The sequence below is a fragment of the Hoplias malabaricus genome, chromosome X2 (assembly GCF_029633855.1).
Source record: "Hoplias malabaricus isolate fHopMal1 chromosome X2, fHopMal1.hap1, whole genome shotgun sequence".
Lineage (NCBI taxonomy): Eukaryota > Metazoa > Chordata > Actinopteri > Characiformes > Erythrinidae > Hoplias > Hoplias malabaricus.
The window spans coordinates 52977032-53001024 of NC_089819.1; the positions used below are offsets into that span (position 1 = coordinate 52977032).

Here is a 23993-nt window from a genome sequence, read left to right on the forward strand (position 1 = left end):
AACACAGGGAGGTATACAACAGCTAATTCGTCCTCAACTGAGAATATAAATGTCTGGGTGTCTCACACTCGTCTTGTTTGTAAAGAGACTGAATGGGAGAGTGAAGGAGACAGTGACGGAGAGCCCCTGTTGGAGAGAGAGACAGAGACGGAGGGTGTGTTGTTAGCGTACCAGTCGCGTGGTCCATCCAGGGCCGGTGCCACTCTTTCTGCCTGAGGGACTTCCTCTCCTTCTTTTCTCTTCTCTCCTTCTCTTCCTCAGACTCTGTGAAGAACAGCACAGCGGGGGTAAGGAGCCACGTTTAATAAGCATCTGCAATTAGCATCTGCTTGATTTCTGTTCAGTGAATAGGGCTGAATTTATTAACACAGCATCAGCTCTTCACAGACCTCAGAAGAAAAATATCATATAGATCTAGATAATCTGACATTAGCTCATCCTTTGTTCGTTTATTTCTAAACATGTGTGTCTCAGTGCGAGTCCCAGAGCAGCGTGTGTTTGTACCCGAGTCCTGCTCCCCTCTCTCAGATGCCTTTCGACCTTCTTTATATTTCTGCTGTTTATCACGGATTCTCTTCATCCTGTGGAGACAGAAGGATGTACTGATTGATGCAGTTACTGTCCTGCACCGGCTGCGTGAGACAGAGCCTCCAAAGCGTTTGTCTTTAAACATCGGAAGCAAACTTTAAGACACAAGGACAGAACGAGAATGAGAGGAGAGACTCATTAACTCACGAGTTTTTCAGCTGCTGAATGGATTTTTTCTCGGCCTGCTGGGCGAAACGCATGTTCTTAACGATGCTGGCTCTGAAGAGCTCAAAACCCCTGTGCGAACACACACACACACACTTTCAGCATGGCCAGAGTAAAAGCAATCAGTCAATATCATCTGCAGTATCTCGAATTTTTGAAGATTGTGGTTCACTCATTGTTTCGGCTGTGAAACCACTTCCTTTAGCTCTGAGCTTTGTTTTTGCCCCACGATGGTGTCCAGCAGGGGGTGCTCTCACCTGGAGGCCTGCCGTGCTGAAGCCTGTAGGTCCGCCTTGACATGAAGGAAATAAAAGCTTAGGAAGACTCTCCTCTGCAGCAATAGAAAAAAGAAGCAGATGCTGTCCCAGATAATACCAGCCTCCTCTACAGGCAAACTACACTCCTTATCACTGAGAGACGAAGCTGTGGAGTCACACACACACACACACACACACACAAGTATGATTAAGTGTGGCTCATCCCCATCTGAAGAAGACCTCCAAAAGCAAATTGCTGTACCGTTTTGGTGTTTAGGGGGCCTCGTAAATAATTATTACTCAAATCCCGGTGAGCTGCCTTACTGGCCTCTGTCTACAGGGGAAACTGTCCAAGTAGTCAGCCTTAAAACCCACCTCCAGCCTCTGCATCCCACCATATAACAAAGATTACTGAGACAATGTGGTTAGACAGCCCTTGTTCCTGCACTGCACATGACTAGTGTTTACTCCCCTCAGCTCACAAACACTTCAGAGACTAGCTCATGGATTCTGATCATGTGATTATCATCACAATTTTCATCATGTTCCCTTTGGAGTAACAGAGAACTAGACAAGAGAAATCGACTGTGGTCAGACACTGAAATAAAAAAATATGAGTACAACTCATCATCTTTAAACAGAGTTTCTCTGGAATAAACTTTTCTTCCAACACTCAGAGGAGGAGAACAACAGTAAACAGACTCAGCCGCGCTGCCTCAGCAGGATCTTAGTTGCAGCATGTTTAAGATCTTTAAGATGTCAGGAGTGTGCATATTATGTTTTTTTAAAGCTGTCTACGCAGAGAGCTCACTAGGTTTTGAGGCCAACCCTCTGCGTTTTCCTCTGATATCACTTCTTTTCTGAGTGAATAAAAATGTGAAGCAAAACAGCTTTTTTGTCAACAGTTTTCAGTTTGACTCCAACTTATTTTAAATGTGTTTTACGCAGACTTACGATCATAGTAGCCTTTGACTGTGCAGACGAGACTGAAGAGTTGGATCACCCAGCAGAAACGATCCTGCATCTGATTCACAAATACACAGGCCAGGATCTGACAGACACGCACAAACACACATAAAAATGAGCATACACACACCTCTGTGTCGGGTTGTGAATATCTAAGACTACAGTAAAAGCCCCAGCTTGGGCAGGAGAACCACACTTTACAAGGACTTGAGCACGCCTCCTGACATTATCTTCACGTACAGGGGTTGGACAATGAAAGTGAAACACCTGGTTTTAGACCACAGTAATTTATTAGTACGGTGTAGGGCCCCCTTTTGCGGCCGATACAGCGTCAGTTGGTCTTGGGAATGACATACACAAGTCCTGCACAGTGGTCAGAGGGATTTGAAGCCATTCTTCTTGCAGGATAGTGGCCAGGTCTCTACGTGATGCTGGTGGAGGAAAACGTTTCCTGACTCGCTCCTCCAAAACACCCTAAAGTGGCTCAATAATATTTAGATCTGGTGACTGTGCAGGCCATGGGAGATGTTCAACTTCACTTTCATGTTCATCAAACCAGTCTTTCACCAGTCTCGCTGTGTGTGTTGGTGCGTTGTCGTCCTGATACACGGCACCGCCTTCAGGACACAGTGTTTGAACCATTGGATGCACATGGTCTTACTGGTGCAATGTGCAGTTAATGAAGATTGGCCACCAGGCTGCTCCAATTTAGCCATGAAGTGTCTAACCCCTGTACGTCTATAACATGATTCAAGCTGTAAGTAACTAAGAAAAGATCGTCTACCAAAACCCAGAACTTAAATGTAAATGAATGAATGAATTAAACAGCTTAATGTACATCTCTACAGCAGTCCGTGTGTGCATGTGTGTGTGTGTGTTTGTGTGTGTGTGTGTGTTTGACTCACAGACAGGATGTTTTTGGAAATTATGACAGTGACGTTGTAGATGATGAGACAGTCCCACAACAGCAGTCTGCTGCGAGATGTTTTGATCAGCAGCTGAGTCCCAAACAGCAGGAAGAAGAAGCAGGCGAGGAGATAACCCAACCCAAAAACACTGATCCGGGTCGAACCGGTCACAAACACCACCGACAACACGAACCAGAACATGTACCGGAACACAAGGATCTTTGCCATATCCAGATACGACCTGTCATACAGATATGATGAGGATGTGAGAGAGAGAGAGAGAGAATGTGTGTTTGTGAGAGAGATAGAGAGAGGGAGAGGAAAAGAGAGAGAGAGATATAGAGAGGGAAAGGGAGAGAGAGAGAGAGAGAGAGAGAGGGAAAGGGAAAGAGAGAGAGAGGGGGGAAAAGGGAAAGAGAGAGAGAGAGAGAGAGGGAAAGAGAGAGAGGAAGAGAGAGGGGGAGAGAGAGAGGAACAGCAGTTCTTTTTCAACCTGCATGCCCTGAAACTAGAGACCAATACTAAAGTAATTGGACACTTTGACGGACCTGTGTTTACTGATGGGCCCCGAAGAGGATGCTTTAGTGAGTGTGGAGGTAGTACCTGCAGTTAATGAAGTTGGGGGCAGGGTTAAAGGGGAGTCCCACCATAGGGTCAGGGTTATCACTGTTTTCTCCTCCCATCACCATCCACTCCTCCTTCTTCTCATTCTCAAACACTTTCCACTGCTGAGAAGCGCACATCAGCAGCAGGAAGTCAGCTGTACACACACACACACACACACACGTCCAGATTTTTCATACTCATACAGTTTCTCCACAGGTACGTTTTTGTGATCACTGTGACAGTTGATGCGTTCACATTACAGAAACCAGTCTAGCTGTAACTCACCGATGAGGTTTTTGGAGTTGGGGATTGTGTAGAAATCAGGGAGGTAGATCCACTTGATCAGTGCTGAGTTGATGGTGACTGACGTCTTCCATCTCCATGGATAATCTACACAAACACACCTTTAAAGTAAGTCCTGCAGTTCTAATACACAATACCTTTAATGAAGAGGCATAATGAAGATCATGGACAAATGACAAGTACAGATCTGGTCCTCTATGTGTCTTTAGCTCTATTGTGTTTAGCTCAATGGGTACTGACCGATACAGAGAGCCGGAGGGATCCCCACGCACAGAATATATTGGTAGATCATGAAGATGACCAGGAACAGACAGTATTTGGACCAGATTTTGGCGATGGCTGCCCGGCGCCGCAGCACCATGATCGCAACCAACCAGCAGCCGTGGATAATGACCAAGAAATTCATACGCTGACCTATCGCATTCACCGTCATCAAGAAGCAGATCTGGAGCAAAGAACAGCACGGAGAGTCAGAGTCAGTTCCCTGAAATAACATACTCTTATTTCAGATAGAGAACAGACTACATAAAGGACACGAGAAATCTGGGAATAGGGAACTGCATCAAACAATAGATAAAAGGGTGCTGACCTCAAGGCCAAATTTGTAGAAACTATAGTTGAGCAAGTATTTGATGCAGGGCAACAGTCCCTGGTCCAGTTTGTCCCTCGTGGCCTGGGGGAAGATTGCAGGGATGTTGGGAGGTGAGCGCTGGAGCTGTCTGTAGTGATGAATCTGGTGCCGATATACTGTCGCCTCGAACACCAGCAGCAGCAGAACCAGCAGATGATTCTAATAGGAGGAGAGGAGGAGAGAAGAGAGAACATACTCAATTCCAAACATCGGCCAGAGGGGATGTATATTTGTGATTATGTATCTGCTTCATTTATTTGTACCAAATCCCTAAAGATACTCCTTTATGGAGTCAAAAAAGGGTCAAAAAGATTTTGAGTTTGTAACAATACTCACAAATGTAACGGACTTTGTAACTGCGTTTGAGCAACTACATACACGTAAAACAAAATTTGTAACTGCGTTTGAGCAACTACATACACGTAAAAAGAAATCTGTAATTGCGTTTGAGCAACTACATACACATAAAACGAAATTTGTAACTGCGTTTGAGCAACTACATACACGTAAAAAGTCCTTCAACATAAGGAAGATTAGGCCATACCTAACTCAACATACAACGTCCTTCAACATAAGGAAGATTAGGCCATACCTAACTCAACATACAACGTCCTTCAACATAAGGAAGATTAGACCATACCTAACTCAACATACAACACAGCTCCTCGTTCAGACGTTAGTAATCTCCCGTCTAGACTATTGCAACGCCCTCCTGACAGGTCTTCCGGCCTGTGCTGTGAGACCACTACAGATGATCCAGAATGCGGCAGCACGCCTGGTCTTCAACCAACCAAAAAGAGCACGTCACGCCCCTATTAGTTGAGCTGCATTGGCTACCCTTAGCTGCTCGCATCAAATTCAAATCACTAATGATGGCCTTCAGAGTATTCACTGGTTCTGCTCCCATCTACCTCAATAGACTCTTAAAACCATACGTTAGCGCCCGCCCTCTCCGTTCCTCAAAGGAGCGCCTACTAACACGACCAACCCCCCGTACAGGTCAGTCGAGGCTATTCTCATCTCTGGTACCATGCTGGTGGAACGAGCTTCCAAGCACTATCAGAGCAACAGAAACCCTCTCCGCATTCAAGAAATCATTGAAAACCCAGTATCTTTTGCACTGAATGTCTTTCTTTAATGCACTTATTACTTCCTGGCATATTGCACTTAATGTAAGGTATTTTGTATAATTTGTGCTGTAGTTCGAATGTTAGATCCTCTTTTGTAAGTCGCTTTGGATAAAAGCGTCTGCCAAATGCATAAATGTAAATGTAAATGTAAAAAGAAATCTGTAATTGCTTTTGAGCAACTACATACACGTAAAACGAAATTTGTAACTGTATGAGTAACTACATACACGTAAAACTAAATCTGTAACTGCGTTTGAGCAACTACATACACGTAAAACTACATTTGTAGCTGCGTTTGAGCAACTACATACATGTAAAACTAAATCTGTAACTGCGTTTGAGCAACTACATACACGTGAAACTAAATTTGTAACTGCGTTTAAGCAACTACATACACGTAAAACAAAATTTGTAACTGCGTTTGAGCAACTACATACACGTAAAACGAAATCTGTAACTGCGTTTGAGCAACTACATACACGTAAAACTAAATCTGTAACTGCGTTTGAGCAACTACATACACGTAAAACTAAATCTGTAACTGCGTTTGAGCAACTACATACACGTAAAACTAAATCTGTAACTGCGTTTGAGCAACTACATACATGTAAAACTAAATCTGTAACTGCTTTTGAGCAACTACATACACGTGAAACTAAATTTGTAACTGCGTTTGAGCAACTACATACACGTAAAACTAAATCTGTAACTGCGTTTGAGCAACTACATACACGTAAAACTAAATCTGTAACTGCGTTTGAGCAACTACATACACGTAAAACGAAATTTGTAACTGTATGAGTAACTACATACACGTAAAACTAAATTTGTAACTGCGTTTGAGCAACTACATACACGTAAAACTAAATCTGTAACTGCGTTTGAGCAACTACATACACGTAAAACTAAATCTGTAACTGCGTTTGAGCAACTACATACACGTAAAACTAAATTTGTAACTGCATTTGAGCAACTACATACACATAAAATGAAATTTGTAACTGCGTTTGAGCAACTACATACACGTAAAACGAAATTTGTAACTGCGTTTGAGCAACTACATACACATAAAACAAAATTTGTAACTGAGTTTGAGCAACTACATACACGTGGAACACATTTGTAGCTGCGTTTGAGCAACTACATACACGTAAAACGAAATTTGTAACTGCGTTTGAGCAACTACATACACGTGGAACACATTTGTAGCTGCGTTTGAGCAACTACATACACGTAAAACAAAATCTGTAACTGTTTGAGCAACTACATACACGTGGAACACATTTGTAGCTGCGTTTGAGCAACTACATACACGTAACACGGAATTTGTAACTGCGTTTGAGCAACTACATACACGTAAAACAAAATCTGTAACTGTGTTTGAGCAACTACATACACGTGGAACACATTTGTAGCTGCGTTTGAGCAACTACATACACGTAACACGGAATTTGTAGCTGCGTTTGAGCAACTACATACACGTAAAACAAAATCTGTAACTGTGTTTGAGCAACTACATACACGTGGAACACATTTGTAGCTGCGTTTGAGCAACTACATACACGTAACACGGAATTTGTAACTGCGTTTGAGCAACTACATACACGTAAAACGAAATTTGTAACTGCGTTTGAGCAACTACATACACGTGGAACACATTTGTAGCTGCGTTTGAGCAACTACATACACGTAAAACAAAATCTGTAACTGTGTTTGAGCAACTACATACACGTGGAACACATTTGTAGCTGCGTTTGAGCAACTACATACACGTAACACGGAATTTGTAACTGCGTTTGAGCAACTACATACACGTAAAACGAAATTTGTAACTGCGTTTGAGCAACTACATACACGTGGAACACATTTGTAGCTGCGTTTGAGCAACTACATACACGTAACACGGAATTTGTAACTGCGTTTGAGCAACTACATACACGCAAAAACGAAATTTGTAACTGCGTTTGAGCAACTACATACACGCAAAACAACATTAGTAACTGCATTTGAGCAACTACATACACGTAAAACTAAAATCCACAAATGTATCGGAATGCACAAATTTGCAAAAATTTAAATTTTAAAATGTGCAAGAGCAAACCTTTTTAAGGTTCCATATGTGACAGTGGGAGTTTTTGAATGAGGTGGAAAAAATCCACACTGTTGCATGTGTGAATCTCTTTTTGCAGTTTGCGAATTTAAGACCCTGTTTTGACGGCCAATTGATGGACCAATAGGAAAGCTTTAGCTGGACCAATCACATCATGAGGTTTGTTTAACCAATCAGAGCATTGAATCATTGATTTGTTTCTGTCAACCATAGAGCTTTTCCACCAAATGAACTCCGGTTCTTGAACCAGTTCCGTTCCTGATTCTTGGAACCTTGGTTCTTTCCAGTGAACCGCTTTACCTTTTTGACTCCATACTTCTTGGCACACGAAGGTGAACTTTGCTGATAAAGTGATTTTGAAAAATCAACACATTCTCAATGAGACGAGAAAGTAAAAAATGAGTGGGATCTCACCTTACTGTAGCCTAAGGCTGTGGCATCCTTTCTGAAGCCGAACCAGTTAGCGGGATCCACGGGACCGCTGTATAGCGTGGAGTTCAGGATCTCCTCGCTCTCTAGACTGGTATCATTGAGAAAAGGCTAGAAGACAGAGAACAAAGAGAGAAAAGACATTTTAGGCACCTTTATTTATCTGTAAAACCACGATACTGCACCCAAAAAGCAATTTAATGCAATCAAATCCTCACAGCAGTGTTCTAGTGTAACAGTCTAGTGTAAATCCTCCCCCGAAAAGGCTGTTGCTGATGATAAAGAGGGGAAATGCATAAACTATGCAGCACTAGTTGTTTGCAAAGTTGTTTTCTCCAGCTTTAACTGGGGAAGGAAGCTAGTGAGGTCTGTGCTAATGTGGCAGTAATGAGATCTCATAAAGTCTCGCTAATCACCTCAGAGACAAACACCAAACACCGCACTGTTCACCGCCTTCACTCAACAGCCGTAAAGTTTCAGACCAAACACGTCAACAAAAACATGAGCAGGAGAGTGGCTGGGTAATTAGAGCGAGGATTATCCTCCCAGCGGGCAGCAGTGAGACGGAGAACTGACTTCTCACAGACAGAGCTGTACATGTGTGTGCACCTGTGATGGTGTGTGTGTGTGTATATATATCTGCTCTCTCACCACAGTGCAGTTGTTGGAGTATTCACTGGGTTTAACAATCCTGAGCTGGTAGAGCATTTTGCAGACGATGATGACGCAGACCCAGACAGTGGACAGACACGAGGCCATGGGTCTGAAGCGAGTGTACGGCATGGCGAAAGACCACAGAACCACCAGCAGAAGGTTCATCACAGATGGCTGGATAGAGAGAGAGAGAGAGAGAGAGAGAGGGCAGGAGACACATTTACACATTAACACCTCATTACTTACACATCACAAACACTGCAGATGCACAACAGCTGTCTCATTTTCCCAGCAGAGAACCAACATGCATTATAACCATCAGAAAACATCAAAGAGTGCTTAGAAAAATGACATATGATTAAAAAATATAAATGATTAATTGTCTGGGCCACATTCAAAAATAAATAAATTGATAATTGATGTGTGAAATTAATAAAAACCATGATGCCATACACAGGATTACATTGGACCACAATGTAACTTGGTAACCACAGAATACTGTTTGTAAACTCTAATTAATCCATTTTACTTGGTGAAAAAACATGCATTCATGGTGTAGTTCACTGTGTTGTAATTTGCCTCTGTGTTTTGAAAGCAATAAGCTGCAGATACAGTGATATCACCACAGCATTTATTTGGTCACACCTCCAGCAGTGACACCCAGACGACAAAGAAGGCGACTATCTTGAGGATGTGGAGCTCCAGGATCCTCCAGAGAAAAGCCTGGACTAAGGTGAGGATATCAGAAAACTTCCGGAACAGAACCATCAGCCTGTCCATCACCAACCCCCACTTACTGGGCACCATCACTGAGAAGAAAGGTCAGGAGCTTGTGATTTTATTTGAAGAGGTTTTTATTCTATTTTAAGTTATTTAATGTTTTCACAATCGGAGCTTTGTTCATCTCCGTGCTCTCACCTCCATCTTCAGACTCATCGTCTCCGAGCTCCGTGTGAATGTCCTCCTCCTCAAAGCCTCCTCCCTCTGAGCTCTGGAGCACTTCTGGCTTCGGGGCACAGCGCTTTCTGCACGAATGAAGAAAACAAACACGTACAGGAGTGGGTTAAATACTGAAGCAAATATTTACCAGCTGAAGCATGGAAAGTGAGACTCAAATCACACAACCAACACCCAACAAACATTGATCTTCCATCATGCTGATGTATGAATGAATATTAGTTCAACTCGTGCAGCACTCTTCTAGAACCCAAAGGACATTAGGGAGTCACCTGAACATCCACCAATGGGCAGCATCAACACACACGATGCGACTGCAGCCAATCCGCACCTGTACACTCTCTAGCTCTTATGTACAGAGAGGATATGAGAGGGAAGGCATTAAGCCAATTGAAGATGGCGCTGATAAGCTGTGGTACATTGAGCCATTGAGTCATTGGAGGTCTCCCATCCAAATACTGACCCAAATCTGCTTATGGCTTTAAAGACTGCTGAAATATCAGTGTCTCATGGAGACGGCATAAAGAACCCTCAAGCTCACAATGCAACACAATTTACAGGAGTTCTGTCGAAGTTATGTTGTGTTTGCTAAAGAAAGCAAACTAGATCAGTGCCTTGCAAACCCTGGTTCAGGTGCAGTAGGTATTATAGAGGGCGGAAAAATACCAAGGACAGGAGTATGCCTGGGAGCCGCCCCATGCCTGGGAGCCACTGGGCTAGAATAAGTCAAAGTCAGTTGAGCGTGTAGCTCTCAGTGTTGACTATGATCAGGTCTTACAGACTACCAACAGCAACACAGCTTCTGCAGTCATTAGTAAGTGCCCTGCTGTTCTTTGTGTTTCAGAACTTAAAGAGCTTTAGAGCTTTGCCTGCTGAGGGGTGTGACATGCTCCAGGTCAGTGATCTTCATGAAGGGTTTGTGGAAGTAGTGCAGCTGCAGGATGCAGGCGAGCAGGAAGAAGCCAGGGATCATGATGCTGCTGAAGAGCTCCGGAAGTTTAAACGTCTCCAGGCCAATGTCGGCCAGCCTGGAAAACAGAAACAGAGAGAGGGAGAGAGACAGTGTGTGTGTGAGAGAGAGAGAGAGGGACAGTGTGAGAGAGAGAGAGAGAGAGAGACAGAGACAGTGTGTGTGTGTGAGAGAGAGAAACAGTGTGTGAGAGAGAGAGAGAGAGAGAGGGAGAGAGAGAGGGACAGTGAGAGAGAGACACAGAGACAGACAGAGAGAGAGAGACAGAGAGAGAGAGACACAGAGACAGACAGAGAGAGAGAGACAGAGAGAGAGATGAGGATCACTATCCAACTATTAAACCAAATGTCTTCATTAACTAAGGCTCTACTGTGAAGGTGTAATGAAGGACGTACTGGTCCTCCGTGAAGCCGGTGAAATTCTTCCAGTATCCCGGGAAGTCCTCAAACTGGAAAGTGTAGATAGTGATGAGCACCAACATGGTGTAGGCCACCACCAACCACCAGAACAGCTTCAGGAGCCTCCTCCACAGAGTGTAACACACCTACAATCAGATAGAGAACAACACACTGAATCACACACACTCCTAAATGACTAATATCAATGAATATATGATTCAATACATCGTCCATTTCTAAACACTTAACAGGGCTTTTTCAAAGCAGGTTTTCTCAGTTTGGCACATGTTTTAAAAGTGACATACGATGAGGTCATAATACCAGCAGATTCCTCCAAGTCTAAATAGCCTCGCTCAGAGCGGTCAGTTTCAGCGCCTGTTCCTTTAAATGATAATGAGCCTGGCTTTTAGCCGTTTTCGCTCTGTTCTCTTTCTTCTCCGTTGTCGTTTTCTCAGTTTTTAGTCAGGGCTTGTGTTTCTCAGTGCTGATTTTTGTGTCTGATTTGGTCGGTTAAACCTCATCTTTGCGCTCTCGGATAAACTCGGATTCACCGTTGTGATTGGAGAGACTCAGAAAAGGGGGCAGGACATTTCCTGTTGCACAAATGGCACGTTTGGGGGGGGGAGCAGTACTTCATGTTCTCTGCTAGGTGTCAGTGTAGTGTCTGTTTCTTAATGTAAATTGACTATAATAAATGACTGAGTTGAGCTTTATGGAGAAATCCTGATTTATGGAGCGGTGAAGCAGGCCTTAGTGCATTGCTGTGGTAGGAGTATGGGCCTGTTGTACTTCAGAGAGCCTGGTGGTCTGTGTTTACCTGGTAGACGCACATACACAGCAGAAACAGCAGCATGTAGACGATCTTGTATCCCACAAGCTTCCCATCGAAGCTGACCATGATGAACATGCCTCCACACACGTAGATCCAGTACTTCGCATAAAGACTCATCACCACACGGCCGAGCAGCTTCAGAAGAGAGTCGTCTTGACCCGCACTCTCTGAACAAAACAAAAACGGGTGTAAAAAGTGGAGCATTATTCCGATTAAACCCAATACTGACCAATGAATACATTCAAACAAAGTGCAAACAACTCTCTTGACCCCTTGAACATATCACTTCACATCAGGAGGAATGTGAAGGATTCAAAATAGCCCACACTGTCATATAAGCTCGAGAGCCCCGCAGAGAAGAGCCACACACTGACAGCTGGATCACTTTCCAAATCCTGATACGAATCCCAGACTCAACGCCCCCACTCCTTACTCACTGCCCACCATCTCCTCTCAGTCTCAAACTGATATCTGGGCCCCCTGGAGGCTTTATTCTGCATTTATCCCCTGCAGTGTGTTACGTGTTATAGGTGTCACTCACTAAGATGAAAACCTTGTGTGTGTCACGTTTGGTAAAATACAATGCTGTTCCGTAATGTAACAAATAAAACAAAGATATATAGCTATAAGAGAGACTCTGACCTCCGGTGGTGACCTCCTGCAAAGGAGCGGTCTGCTGCTTCTTCCTGCAGAAAATATCCTTCACAGAATGTCGTAGAAGCAGCCAGAATGTCAGTGTGAACAGCAGCTGAGCATCAGAAAGAGGAGAGAAACACCTGTGTCACATTCACTTTATACAGCACAGGATACATAAGTTATTTAAGGGTTTTGTAGCATGTGGAGCTGCTTGTCTATTTTGTGTGTAAAGTAGTTATAGTAGTTATCCATGTGCTACATCACTGGGCCTGTGTGATGCTAAACTCACCATAGCTCCGAGACGGAGGCAGGGGTAAGGTGCTCGGTCGAGGCCCATCTGCCTGAGGCTCATGGAGCCGACGTGTTTGGGCAGCTCCTGCTCCAGGTCCATGGCCCAGACGTACTGCAGGCAGCAGAGGCCCAGGCCATAGAGCAGCAGAAACGGAGAGCAGAGCATGGCAAACTTGCGCCGAGCTCGCAGCATCCAGATCACACACGCCCACAACAGCAGCACGAAGGTCAGCCAGCTGTGGTACATTATACTCCACACCTGCAGAGAACAGGCACATCGACGTTTAGGGAGGAGCTCTGTGAAATACCTGGATAAATACTGCTGGAGCTGTGTGTGTGTGTGTGTTTGATGTTTGTCCAGTCAAGCTTTGTAGAAAGAAATGGTATGAAAACTATCCACAATAAACTGAGCCCCTTAAGATTTGGACACCTTAGGTCAAAAGTGTTATTTTATAAGTAAGAATACTGGGTAACGGCCGCTGTTCTCCAAACAGCAGACTAGGGTTCAGTCCTCGGCTTGGACAGTAGCACCAAACCATATCAATTAACCACGGGGTGTGACAGTGTCCTCCAAATGCCTTAGATATAAATGTAAAGTTGCTGATACCATCATAGCAATGAGGGCACAGTTGTAACTTTGCTGCATGATCATCCTGCTGACTAAACGCAGAGGGCTGTCTTCATCCTGCTGCTCCAGGGTCTCGCCGCTAAACCCTGAAAAACACACACACACACACACACACACACACACACACACGTAAACACGTTTAAAATTCTGGATAGCAAATGCTCCTAAATGCTCTATAGTTTATAGCTTATTATCTAGATGGCTCTTTTTTCTGATTTTTATTTGTTTTTGTTTTTGCAGTTCATATCCTTCTTAATTTGAGTGGTCTGTTTTATTATTGGGGCGGCACCGTGGAGCAGCAGGTAGTGTCTCTGTCACAGCTCCAGGGACCTGGAGGTTGTGGGTTTGAGTCCCGCTCCAGGTGACTGTCTGTGAGGAGTGTGGTGTGTTCTCCCTGTGTCTGTGTGGGTTTTCTCTGGGTGACTGTCTGTGAGGAGTGTGGTGTGTTCTCCCTGTGTCTGCGTGGGTTTCCTCCGGGTGACTGTCTGTGAGGAGTGTGGTGTGTTCTCCCTGTGTCTGTGTGGGTTTCCTCCGGGTGACTGTCTGTGAGGAGTGTGGTGTGTTCTTTCTGTGTCTGCGTGGGTTTCCTCCGGGTGACTGTCTGTGAGGAGTGTGGTGTGTTCTCTCTGTGTCTGCGTGGGTTTCCACCGGGTGACTGTCTGTGAGGAGTGTGGTGTGTTCTCCCTGTGTCTGTGTGGGTTTTCTCTGGGTGACTGTCTGTGAAGAGTGTGGTGTGTTCTCCCTGTGTCTGCGTGGGTTTCCTCCGGGTGACTGTCTGTGAGGAGTGTGGTGTGTTCTCCCTGTGTCTGTGTGGATTTCCTCCGGGTGACTGTCTGTGAGGAGTGTGGTGTGTTCTCTCTGTGTCTGCGTGGGTTTCCACCGGGTGACTGTCTGTGAGGAGTGTGGTGTGTTCTCCCTGTGTCTGCGTGGGTTTCCTCCAGGTGACTGTCTGTGAGGAGTGTGGTGTGTTCTTTCTGTGTCTGCGTGGGTTTCCTCCGGGTGACTGTCTGTGAGGAGTGTGGTGTGTTCTCTCTGTGTCTGCGTGGGTTTCCACCGGGTGACTGTCTGTGAGGAGTGTGGTGTGTTCTCCCTGTGTCTGCGTGGGTTTCCTCCAGGTGACTGTCTGTGAGGAGTGTGGTGTGTTCTTTCTGTGTCTGCGTGGGTTTCCTCCGGGTGACTGTCTGTGAGGAGTGTGGTGTGTTCTCTCTGTGTCTGCGTGGGTTTCCACCGGGTGACTGTCTGTGAGGAGTGTGGTGTGTTCTTTCTGTGTCTGCGTGGGTTTCCTCCGGGTGACTGTCTGTGAGGAGTGTGGTGTGTTCTCCCTGTGTCTGTGTGGGTTTCCTCTGGGTGACTGTCTGTGAGGAGTGTGGTGTGTTCTCCCTGTGTCTGCGTGGGTTTCCACCGGGTGACTGTCTGTGAGGAGTGTGGTGTGTTCTCCCTGTGTCTGCGTGGGTTTCCACCGGGTGACTGTCTGTGAGGAGTGTGGTGTGTTCTCCCTGTGTCTGTGTGGGTTTGCTCCGGGAGACTGTCTGTGAGGAGTGTGGTGTGTTCTCCCTGTGTCTGCGTGGGTTTCCTCCGGGTGACTGTCTGTGAGGAGTGTGGTGTGTTCTCTCTGTGTCTGCGTGGTTTTCCTCCGGGTGACTGTCTGTGAGGAGTGTGGTGTGTTCTCTCTGTGTCTGCGTGGGTTTCCTCCCACAGTCCAAAAACACACGTTGGTAGGTGGATTGGCGACTACCACCGAGTGTACATAATGTGTGTGTGTCACCCTGCAAAGGATTGGCGCCCTCTCCAGTGTGTGTTCCTGCCTTGCATCCAATGATTCTCAAAGCCATCCTTGATGTATATGAAAGGTGCTATAAAAAGTCTCTTGTTATTATTATTTTTATTACAAAATAGTAATTGAAGCCACTGTTGTTGCAGCCAATAAATCCTTCAACAAAATCATATATTTAATATAACAGAATCACTAATACTGCATATATCAAGGCAAGGTGAGACATTTTCAATTAACCGTGATGATGATAAAATATCACCTACAGCACTAACGATCGAAATACATTCTTTTACCAGCAGCATTACTTCTGTTTCTATACAGTATCCTCCACGGCACTGTGCTGTAGATTTATAGAGGTCCTCTTACCCAGGTCGTGCTGACTAGAACCGTTTGTAACGTTCTCTTTAGTGTTGGATGGGTCTGATTCCTGCCCAGGACTTTCACCTGTGGCCAGCAGCATTTGCTGTAAAAACCAACACCACGATTAAAAACCAAGATAGAAACACAGCATGAATCCAAATAATTCTCCTTTATACCTTTAAAGCTGCAGCCAGCTCAATAAAAAACTGTCAATATCGAGCGCATACAGGTCTTTAGACCCACCTTAGTGTCATCGTGAGGGCTTTTTCGGCCTGCGGCCCACTGTTTTAGCTCCACTTCCTCTCCGTCTCCACTCCCTGTCACCCTGGCCTCGCCCACAATCGTCTGTAAAACCAATGAAAACGGTAATAATTACCAACCTCAAACTTCAGTCCTGGGCCGTGGCAGGTGTTTACTGTCACCGTAAAGACACTGAAACAAACACAGTTTAGAGGATGACCTCAGTGTAATTGTGGCTGTTGATCTTCAGGACGATGGCCACGGTGACGTAGAGGAGCAGCAGGATTCCGGGGTTGACGTAAACCGGCCAATCGTGACTCGTGTTGATGATGAGGGCATCGAAAGAGGAACAGTTTGAAGGTGTGATTACATCCTTGAGACCAAAGAGTCTGGAGGGAGAAAATAATTATTAAATATTATTGATAGTAAATGTACAAATCGACCAAGACACAACGCATTTCTTTTTTTACATGATGTATTTTTAAATGAAGTGCTTTAATTAGATTTAATGTACCATGCTCAAACACTCAGTCTAGTCCCCACCATGTTATTAAGCTGATATTCTCACACACATTTAGCCCAGAACTTTTCAAGGTTGTCCCCTTCTTGTTTGGAGATCATGTCAGCTCAACTAGTTAGTTTTGACTTGAGAGTGTGTGTGTGTGTGTGTGTGTGTATACCCTTGCAACTTGGCAGGTCAATTTACAACAGTGCAACCACCATCTATCATCATCTCCATGACAGAGCAAAGGTCAAGAGAGATTTGTGGGATGAGAGGAATGCACACAACTGGCAACCTGACTAAGCAATAAACACCGGCGGTTACTGTGTGTGTGTGTGTGTGTGTGTGTGTGTGTGTGTGTGTGTGAGTGTGAGTGTGTGAGAGAGAGAGAGAGAGAGAGAGAGGGAGAGAGATATCCTCCAGATGTATCTAGTTCTCAGGTTTATGCCAGGTTGCCAGATATGCACAGTGCCCTGGCAGCCAGCAGAAATGCACACAGGTCAAGATAAGTTCCCTAATCTACACAACTCCTACTGCCTCAGTGCTTCACTAACGCAACAGAAATACAAGGTTCCTGAGCACACCAACCACAGGTCTCATTGCCAACAAGTCACACTTTTTACATTTCAGACCTTGGAAGTGCAGTGATATTCTGTCACTGGTTTTGAAATCTTTTTATTAAGTAACACCACTGTAATAACTAATCTGATGATGTGGTGGATTGCCCTTCACCTGGCATCACAGATTTTGTCATTGTATCATTCAGTCATTCATTGTCTCTAACCCTTATCCAACTCAGGGTCATGGTGGGTCCAGAGCCTACCTGGAATCACTGGGTGCAAGGTGGGAACACACCCTGGAGGGGGCGCCAGTCCTTCACAGGGCAACACACACACACTCACACCTATAGACACTTGAGTCGCCAATCCACCTACCAGTGTGTGTTTTTGGACTGTGGGAGGAAACCGGAGCACCCGGAGAAAACCCACGCAGACACAGGGAGAACACACCACACTCCTCACAGACATTCACCCGGAGGAAACCCACACAGACACAGGGAGAACACACCACACTCCTCACAGACAGTCACCCGGAGGAAACCCACACAGACACAGGGAGAACACACCACACTCCTCACAGACAGTCACCCGGAGAAAACCCACGCAGACACAGGGAGAACACACCACACTCCTCACAGAGAGTCACCCGGAGGAAACCCACGCAGACACAGAGAGAACACACCACACTCCTCACAGACAGTCACCCGGAGGAAACCCACACAGACACAGGGAGAACACACCACACTCCTCACAGACAGTCACTGGGAGGAAACCCACGCACACACACACACTCACACCTACGGACACTTTTGAGTCGCCAATCCACCTACCAACGTGTGTTTTTAAACTGTGGGAGGAAACCGGAGCACCCGGAGGAAACCCACACTGACACAGGGAGAACACACCACACTCCTCACAGACAGTCACCCGGAGCTGTGACAGAGACAGTACCTCCTTCGCTCTATCATAAACTCTGATTTTAAATAATCTGGCATTATACCGAGAGGAGATTAGATGATATTAGGTGGGACCACTTCAGCAGGTGGGACACTGTCGCTACAAAAGCAATGCTAATATATATTCGTTCTCTCATTCTTATGCTTACATTTTCAATTTTCAAAGCAACACCTAAGTGAAGTAAATTTGGACTGTAAACATAGTATATACACTCAACGTGTTTCTATTATTGCACCAAATATGTAATTAGTCAGGAATGAGGGGGGGGTCCTTGTGGTTAGCACTGATTCCTCTATTCAAAGCCAAAGCCTCGCTCACTCTAAAGCTCCACACGTTTCCCACAGAGCCGTGAGCTCACACAAATCACATCACGCTTCCACCTACCTCCATCACCCACCACCTCTACAGCCCCCTGTTTCTCATACTTATATAACACACACACACACACACACATTGGTGACACCACTCGTTTAAATTGAGTGGTAGGACTTGGGAGAAGATAGGAATGGGGTGTGGGGATTATAAATGTCCACACCATCAGACTTAATAAATGCCAGATTGTCTCTAGAGTGTGTTTAAAGACTAATGAAGCAGAGCCTGTGTTAGAGTCTCAGTCTGTAATCTCAAGCAAGCTCCAGGCATTAAAGGACCAGTCCATCATTTTATCACCTTCATGGTAAGAAACAGCCATTAAACTGACACCTAGTGGCCTGGCTGTATCAGAAATTCCATACTAAACCTGTTTTACATATGACTGCCCCCATGTGGGGGACCCGCTCTGTGGAGCATAAGCCGGACCATTCAGGGACGAACTGCTTCTGCAGTGATGTGGAAGCGTACCTGGCCCACAGGCTGCTCGGGGCGAAGATGTTCTGGGCAATGTCGCTCTGGTACAGGTACAGACACACGAGGTGACCTGCACTGAAGAAGCTGACCATCACACACAGCGCATTGAAGCCCAGCTGGCTGATGGGGAGGTGGCAGGCCCACCAGGTGCACACGCCGATGAAGAGAAGGAAATAGATGGCGGAGAAGGCTGAGGGCAACGTGATCCCTGAGGAAGACAATCAGCTTTTAGTGGAAACAGAAACAGTCCAGACTTTAAATTCTCAAAGCGGCTCTATACTAAACATCACCGCCCCCATGTGGGGGACCCGCTCTATGGAGCACAAATTGGTACACTTATGGTTTAATCAGCCAGTGCTGTGACAGATCTGTGACACTGCTCTGAAGAGACCCTCCAGAACACACTGTGTAAGTGTGTGTTTTCTGTTTCTCTCACCAGCCAGAGCCAGCAGTGTGACGGCCAGCAGGCGACCCATGTTCCTGAGAAAACGCTGAGCTGTGGCTCTCAGACGAGCGGCCAACAGAGCAGCTCGACTGGACTCTTCCTCTGGAGCACTGGACGACTGCCGCCCCTCATCCTCCTCCTCTTCGTCACCATCCTCATCCTCCTCTTCCTCCTCCTCGTCTGTACCGGCCTCCTGGGATGAGAGAGGAGATTTAAAGAGGAATAAATTCAGTGCAGAAAAGAAACTTCTGCTTGCTTCCAAAGCCGAACGAATGAATGAATGAATGAGCACGTGTGATGTCACTGAATACCTGTGCATTAACTCCTGCAAATCTACACAGTTATATATCTTTTATTTAACGCATTCACTATATTTTCATTATTTCGCGCTGTCACTTGTTTGTTCAGCATTTTAAACTGTTACTTCTAAGAAAGTTGCTGTAGAAATAAAAGAACTATTATTAAGACTTGCTCAGCCCTCTCTTCACGTCAGACAGCCGTTAATATGAAGACTCTCAGCAGTAAATGGACTATGAAGATGTCACTGAGCTCCAACTCATTACATAAAAACTGAGACAAATGAACAGGTATCAATACAGAAGGCATTAAGATCCTGGGAAAACAGGACATTACTAGGGTGTGAGAGAGAGAGAGAGAGAGAGAGAGAGAGAGAGAGAGAGAGAGAGAGAGAGAGAGAGAGAGAGAGAGAGAAAGAGGAGAGAGAGAGAAAGAGAGAGAGAGAGAAGGAGAAGGAGAGAGAGAGAGAGGAGAAGGAGAGAGAGAGAGAGAGAAAGGGAAAGGGAGAGAGAGAGAGAGAGAGAGAGAGAGAAGGAGAAGGAGAGAGAGAGAGAGAGAGAGAGAGAGAGAGAGAGCGAGCGAGCGGAGGAGAAAGAGAGAGAAGGGGAGAGAGAGAAAGAAGGAGAAGGAGAGAGAGAAGGAGAAGGAGAGAGAGAGAGAGAGAGAGAGAGAGAGAAGGAGAGAGAGAGAGAGGGAGAGAGAGAGAGAGGGAGGGGAGAGAGAGAGAGAGAGAGAAGGAGAAGGAGAGAGAGAGGGAGGGGAGAGAGAGAGAGAGAAGGAGAAGGAGAGAGAGGGAGGGAGAGAGAGAGAGAGAGAGAGAGAGAGAGAGAGAGAGAGCAGAGGAGAAAGAAAGAGGGAGAGAGTGGGGGGAGGGCTCATAATGTGAGCTTCAAGGCTTGGACACTGTTGTTTACAGAATCGGAGATTAATCAAAGTTGTGTGTGTTGTAAAACTGCATTGACATTCATATAAAAGCCTGTCAGTGTTGCCTGGGTGACCTGTGTGCAACCTAATTCTGTGTGTGTGTGTATATATTTATGTATGTTATATGTATGTGTGTGTGTATATATGTAGCTTGTCTGTCAGGTTAATAATTAAATATATTAATAAAAATAAATAACAAATATATATAAATAAAACCTTCCCCCAAACACCCTTTCTTCCTCTGGACTGCGTTAACTGATTAACCACAGGGAACTAATGAAGCTCTGGACCGGGCTGTGTTTCTCTGACTGTGTGGAGACGGTTTCTAAGGATTTTTTCCACCATCTGCCATCATTCCAGTCAGAGACACAAGAGGGAGACAGGAAGGGAGAGAGTGACAGAACGAAAGAGAGAAAGTAGAGAAGAGAGAGAAACAATGAAGAGAAAAGAGAAAAGTCTGAAAGAAAGAGAGAACAAGACAAAAGAAAAGAAAAAAAATAATGAAGCGTGAATGGAGGGGAAATAGAAGAAGAAGAACGCAGAGATAAAAATAGGAAGAAAAAGAAAGATTAACAGAAAAAGAGGAGGGAGTTGGAGAGAATGAAATTAATTTACTGAGTAAAGTGTAAGGAATAATATTTTTGATAAACTTTAGGAATAGATTTTTAAACCCTCACTAATGACGTATAACTGTGGAAGCGTCTGGAACAGAGAACTGTTTACACCCAGCTCTAATGCACCTCACACTCTCTCTGAAGTGTCTGAGCCCTGGGACGGTGATCTGTGTCCAGTCTCGGCCTGGTTTACACTGGGTGATTTAAGATCTGCGTTATCTGATCAGCTCAGAATGTACAGAGTGGCTCGGTGTGTTCTGGTTTTCTATTCCTGGATGTTATCTTCACACTGTAATCCTGATGTTTCTTTGACGTGTAAATCATCTTTACTTCCTCGGGTGTCTCCTGTGTGTTTAAACTTTGCTTTATCTCCGCAGAGGATCTGTTTGTGTAAAAATAACCAACTCTGGCTCCTTGAAACCACACTCCTCACAGACAGTCACCCGGAGGAAACCCACGCAGACACAGGGAGAACACACCACACTCCTCACAGACAGTCACCCGGAGGAAACCCACGCAGACACAGGGAGAACACACCACACCCCTCACAGACAGTCACCCGGAGGAAACCCACGCAGACACAGGGAGAACACACCACACTCCTCACAGACAGTCACCCAGAGGAAACCCACGCAGACACGGGGAGAACACACCACACCCCTCACAGACAGTCACCCGGAGGAAACCCACGCAGACACAGAGAGAACACACCACACTCCTCACAGACAGTCACCCGGAGGAAACCCACGCAGACACAGGGAGAACACACCACACTCCTCACAGACAGTCACCCAGAGGAAACCCACGCAGACACGGGGAGAACACACCACACCCCTCACAGACAGTCACCCGGAGGAAACCCACGCAGACACAGGGAGAACACACCACACTCCTCACAGACAGTCACCCGGAGGAAACCCACGCAGACACAGGGAGAACACACCACACTCCTCACAGACAGTCACCCGGAGGAAACACACGCAGACACAGGGAGAACACACCACACTCCTCACAGACAGTCACCCGGAGGAAACCCACACAGACACAGAGAGAACACACCACACCCCTCACAGACAGTCACCCGGAGGAAACCCACACAGACACAGGGAGAACACACCACACCCCTCACAGACAGTCACCCGGAGCGGGACTCGAACTCAGAGACTGCCAGAGTGCTGCCCCACAAAATAACTATAATTTTACTGTTTACATTGTAATATATCTTTAATATATATATATATATATATAACATGGAGATATGAGGTTTGTAACACTGAGGCAGTAAATACTTTGCTGGAGAGACAGTGAAACAGTGTGAACAGTCTCAGAGCCCTGCTCCTCCAACTGAAATCCATCAGGACCTGCAGGACATCCTGACCACATCAAAGACCAGACACTATACAGCCCTTTCCATTGTTACATTAATAGAGAGAGAGAGAGAGAGAGAGAGAGAGAGAGAGAGAGAGAGAGAGAGACTGAGACATGTCTTTTCTTGATGGTGGGCTGAATTCCACCTGCAGTGCTGAGCTCAACCGGCCGTAAACACTGCAGCCGCATGTGCTGCAAATCACGCTTTACACTCCACAACGTTTCTTTTTTGATACTGTATCAGAATCCTTACAATCCTTAACGTGACGACGCAAATGAAAGACTGCACTTAATAAGAACTTGAAACCCTAAATACAGTATGAGAGTTAAAAAACTAGCCTTTAAAATGAGCTATTTCAGAAGACAAAGAAATCCACGGCTAAGAATACGGAGTGCTATTTCATGACAGGTTTGTTACAGCATTGAATCAGATTCATTCTTATTTTCCTTTTGATGTGAGATCCTAGCTCCAACAAACAGACTCCAAAATCCACAAAGACACTGCCACTTATCGGCACATTATCCACAGCCAGTACTGAATCTGTGTCATGTGCATTTAACATCTCAGGACACACGTGTGTAGATCGAGAGCTAGGGTTTCTGAATGTGAGAATCCAGCGGCCACTGGAGGAGCTGCAGGGCAGGGTGTGTGTTGAATGCTGCATTGTTAGCGAGGTCGGACACTCCCACCCTCACGGAAAGCATATGAGCACTGACAGCCTGTATAATCAAAGGTTCTGGAGGCGTATCCGAGCTCCAGAGCTACTGCCTTTCCTCAAGAAGCCGATCTAACAAATATTTACTTGAAATAACAAACATCTACTACTGTGTTGAAAGAGTTTCTATTGTGGCCCGGTCTCGGCGGAGTGGACACACATGGCCTGCGAAGCTCTCGGACGTCTGTGTTAATTGATCTAATAACGTTTCTATATGTCAGCGCTGACACACTTCAGGTTGTGCCTTTGTTTGTTTTCTCGTTGCTGGGCGGTGGGAGGAAGTTGTTGGGCAGCGGAGCGGCAGATTGAGCGAAGGGCACGAAGGAAAAGAAGAAAAGGAAGTGAGGGTAAGAACATAAAGAAATGCAAGCAGTGGCTTCAGACTTTCACCACAGGCACGAACAGTAAAACACCGCAAACTACAGCAGAGCCGCACTAGTGAGGCATGCTTTGGATTCTGACCATGTTCAGCAATTGCTGGTGTGCATGTTAGGAGTGTGTGTGTGTGTGTATATATATATGAGTCATACAGGGGAGTCCCCCTCTATCACTTCTGAAAACACAAGTCGTCCAACAAAACCCTGCTGTAAAACCCAGTACAAACACACGCAGAGCACTGGTTCTGTACAGAGTCCTAAACACTCAGAACAAACACCTGAATGCATACATTGTTCAATGCTGCTTTAAACAATGTCGAAGAATCCAGTATCCATACTGAACCCCTTTTGCTAACTACATACAATACACAACAAATACAGCCTGAGCCCAGTCCAATCTGCCCCCAATCCGAGCCCGAGCCATATCACCAAGTCCTGGTTCTAAATTACAGTCACAAACTAAAGAAAATTCTGTATGAAAATAACCTGGACCTGCTCATCCTCGCAGTACAATAACTGTCCAAACCTGCCCCGACAAATCTGATAGAGTGTGT

General features: G+C 45.5%; 1 protein-coding gene across 1 annotated transcript in view; it reads right to left on the reverse strand.

Moving 5' to 3' along the window:
* Positions 1–23993, reverse strand: part of LOC136677420 (piezo-type mechanosensitive ion channel component 1-like) — a 54865-nt gene that overhangs the window by 21844 nt on the left and 9028 nt on the right. The window contains exons 2-26 of the mRNA XM_066654938.1: positions 19135–19336; positions 18693–18906; positions 16054–16222; positions 15837–15938; positions 15600–15696; positions 13439–13545; positions 12830–13090; positions 12547–12652; positions 11890–12071; positions 11070–11218; positions 10574–10732; positions 9666–9772; positions 9393–9556; positions 8745–8921; positions 8079–8204; positions 4383–4583; positions 4034–4238; positions 3776–3880; positions 3488–3644; positions 2882–3125; positions 1965–2061; positions 1011–1176; positions 736–825; positions 505–581; positions 172–264 (exon numbers count right to left, since the gene is read on the reverse strand). Of these exons, the coding sequence (XP_066511035.1) occupies positions 172–264; positions 505–581; positions 736–825; positions 1011–1176; positions 1965–2061; positions 2882–3125; positions 3488–3644; positions 3776–3880; positions 4034–4238; positions 4383–4583; positions 8079–8204; positions 8745–8921; positions 9393–9556; positions 9666–9772; positions 10574–10732; positions 11070–11218; positions 11890–12071; positions 12547–12652; positions 12830–13090; positions 13439–13545; positions 15600–15696; positions 15837–15938; positions 16054–16222; positions 18693–18906; positions 19135–19336 (3757 nt within the window). The remainder of the gene's footprint in view (positions 1–171; positions 265–504; positions 582–735; positions 826–1010; positions 1177–1964; positions 2062–2881; positions 3126–3487; positions 3645–3775; positions 3881–4033; positions 4239–4382; positions 4584–8078; positions 8205–8744; positions 8922–9392; positions 9557–9665; positions 9773–10573; positions 10733–11069; positions 11219–11889; positions 12072–12546; positions 12653–12829; positions 13091–13438; positions 13546–15599; positions 15697–15836; positions 15939–16053; positions 16223–18692; positions 18907–19134; positions 19337–23993) is intronic.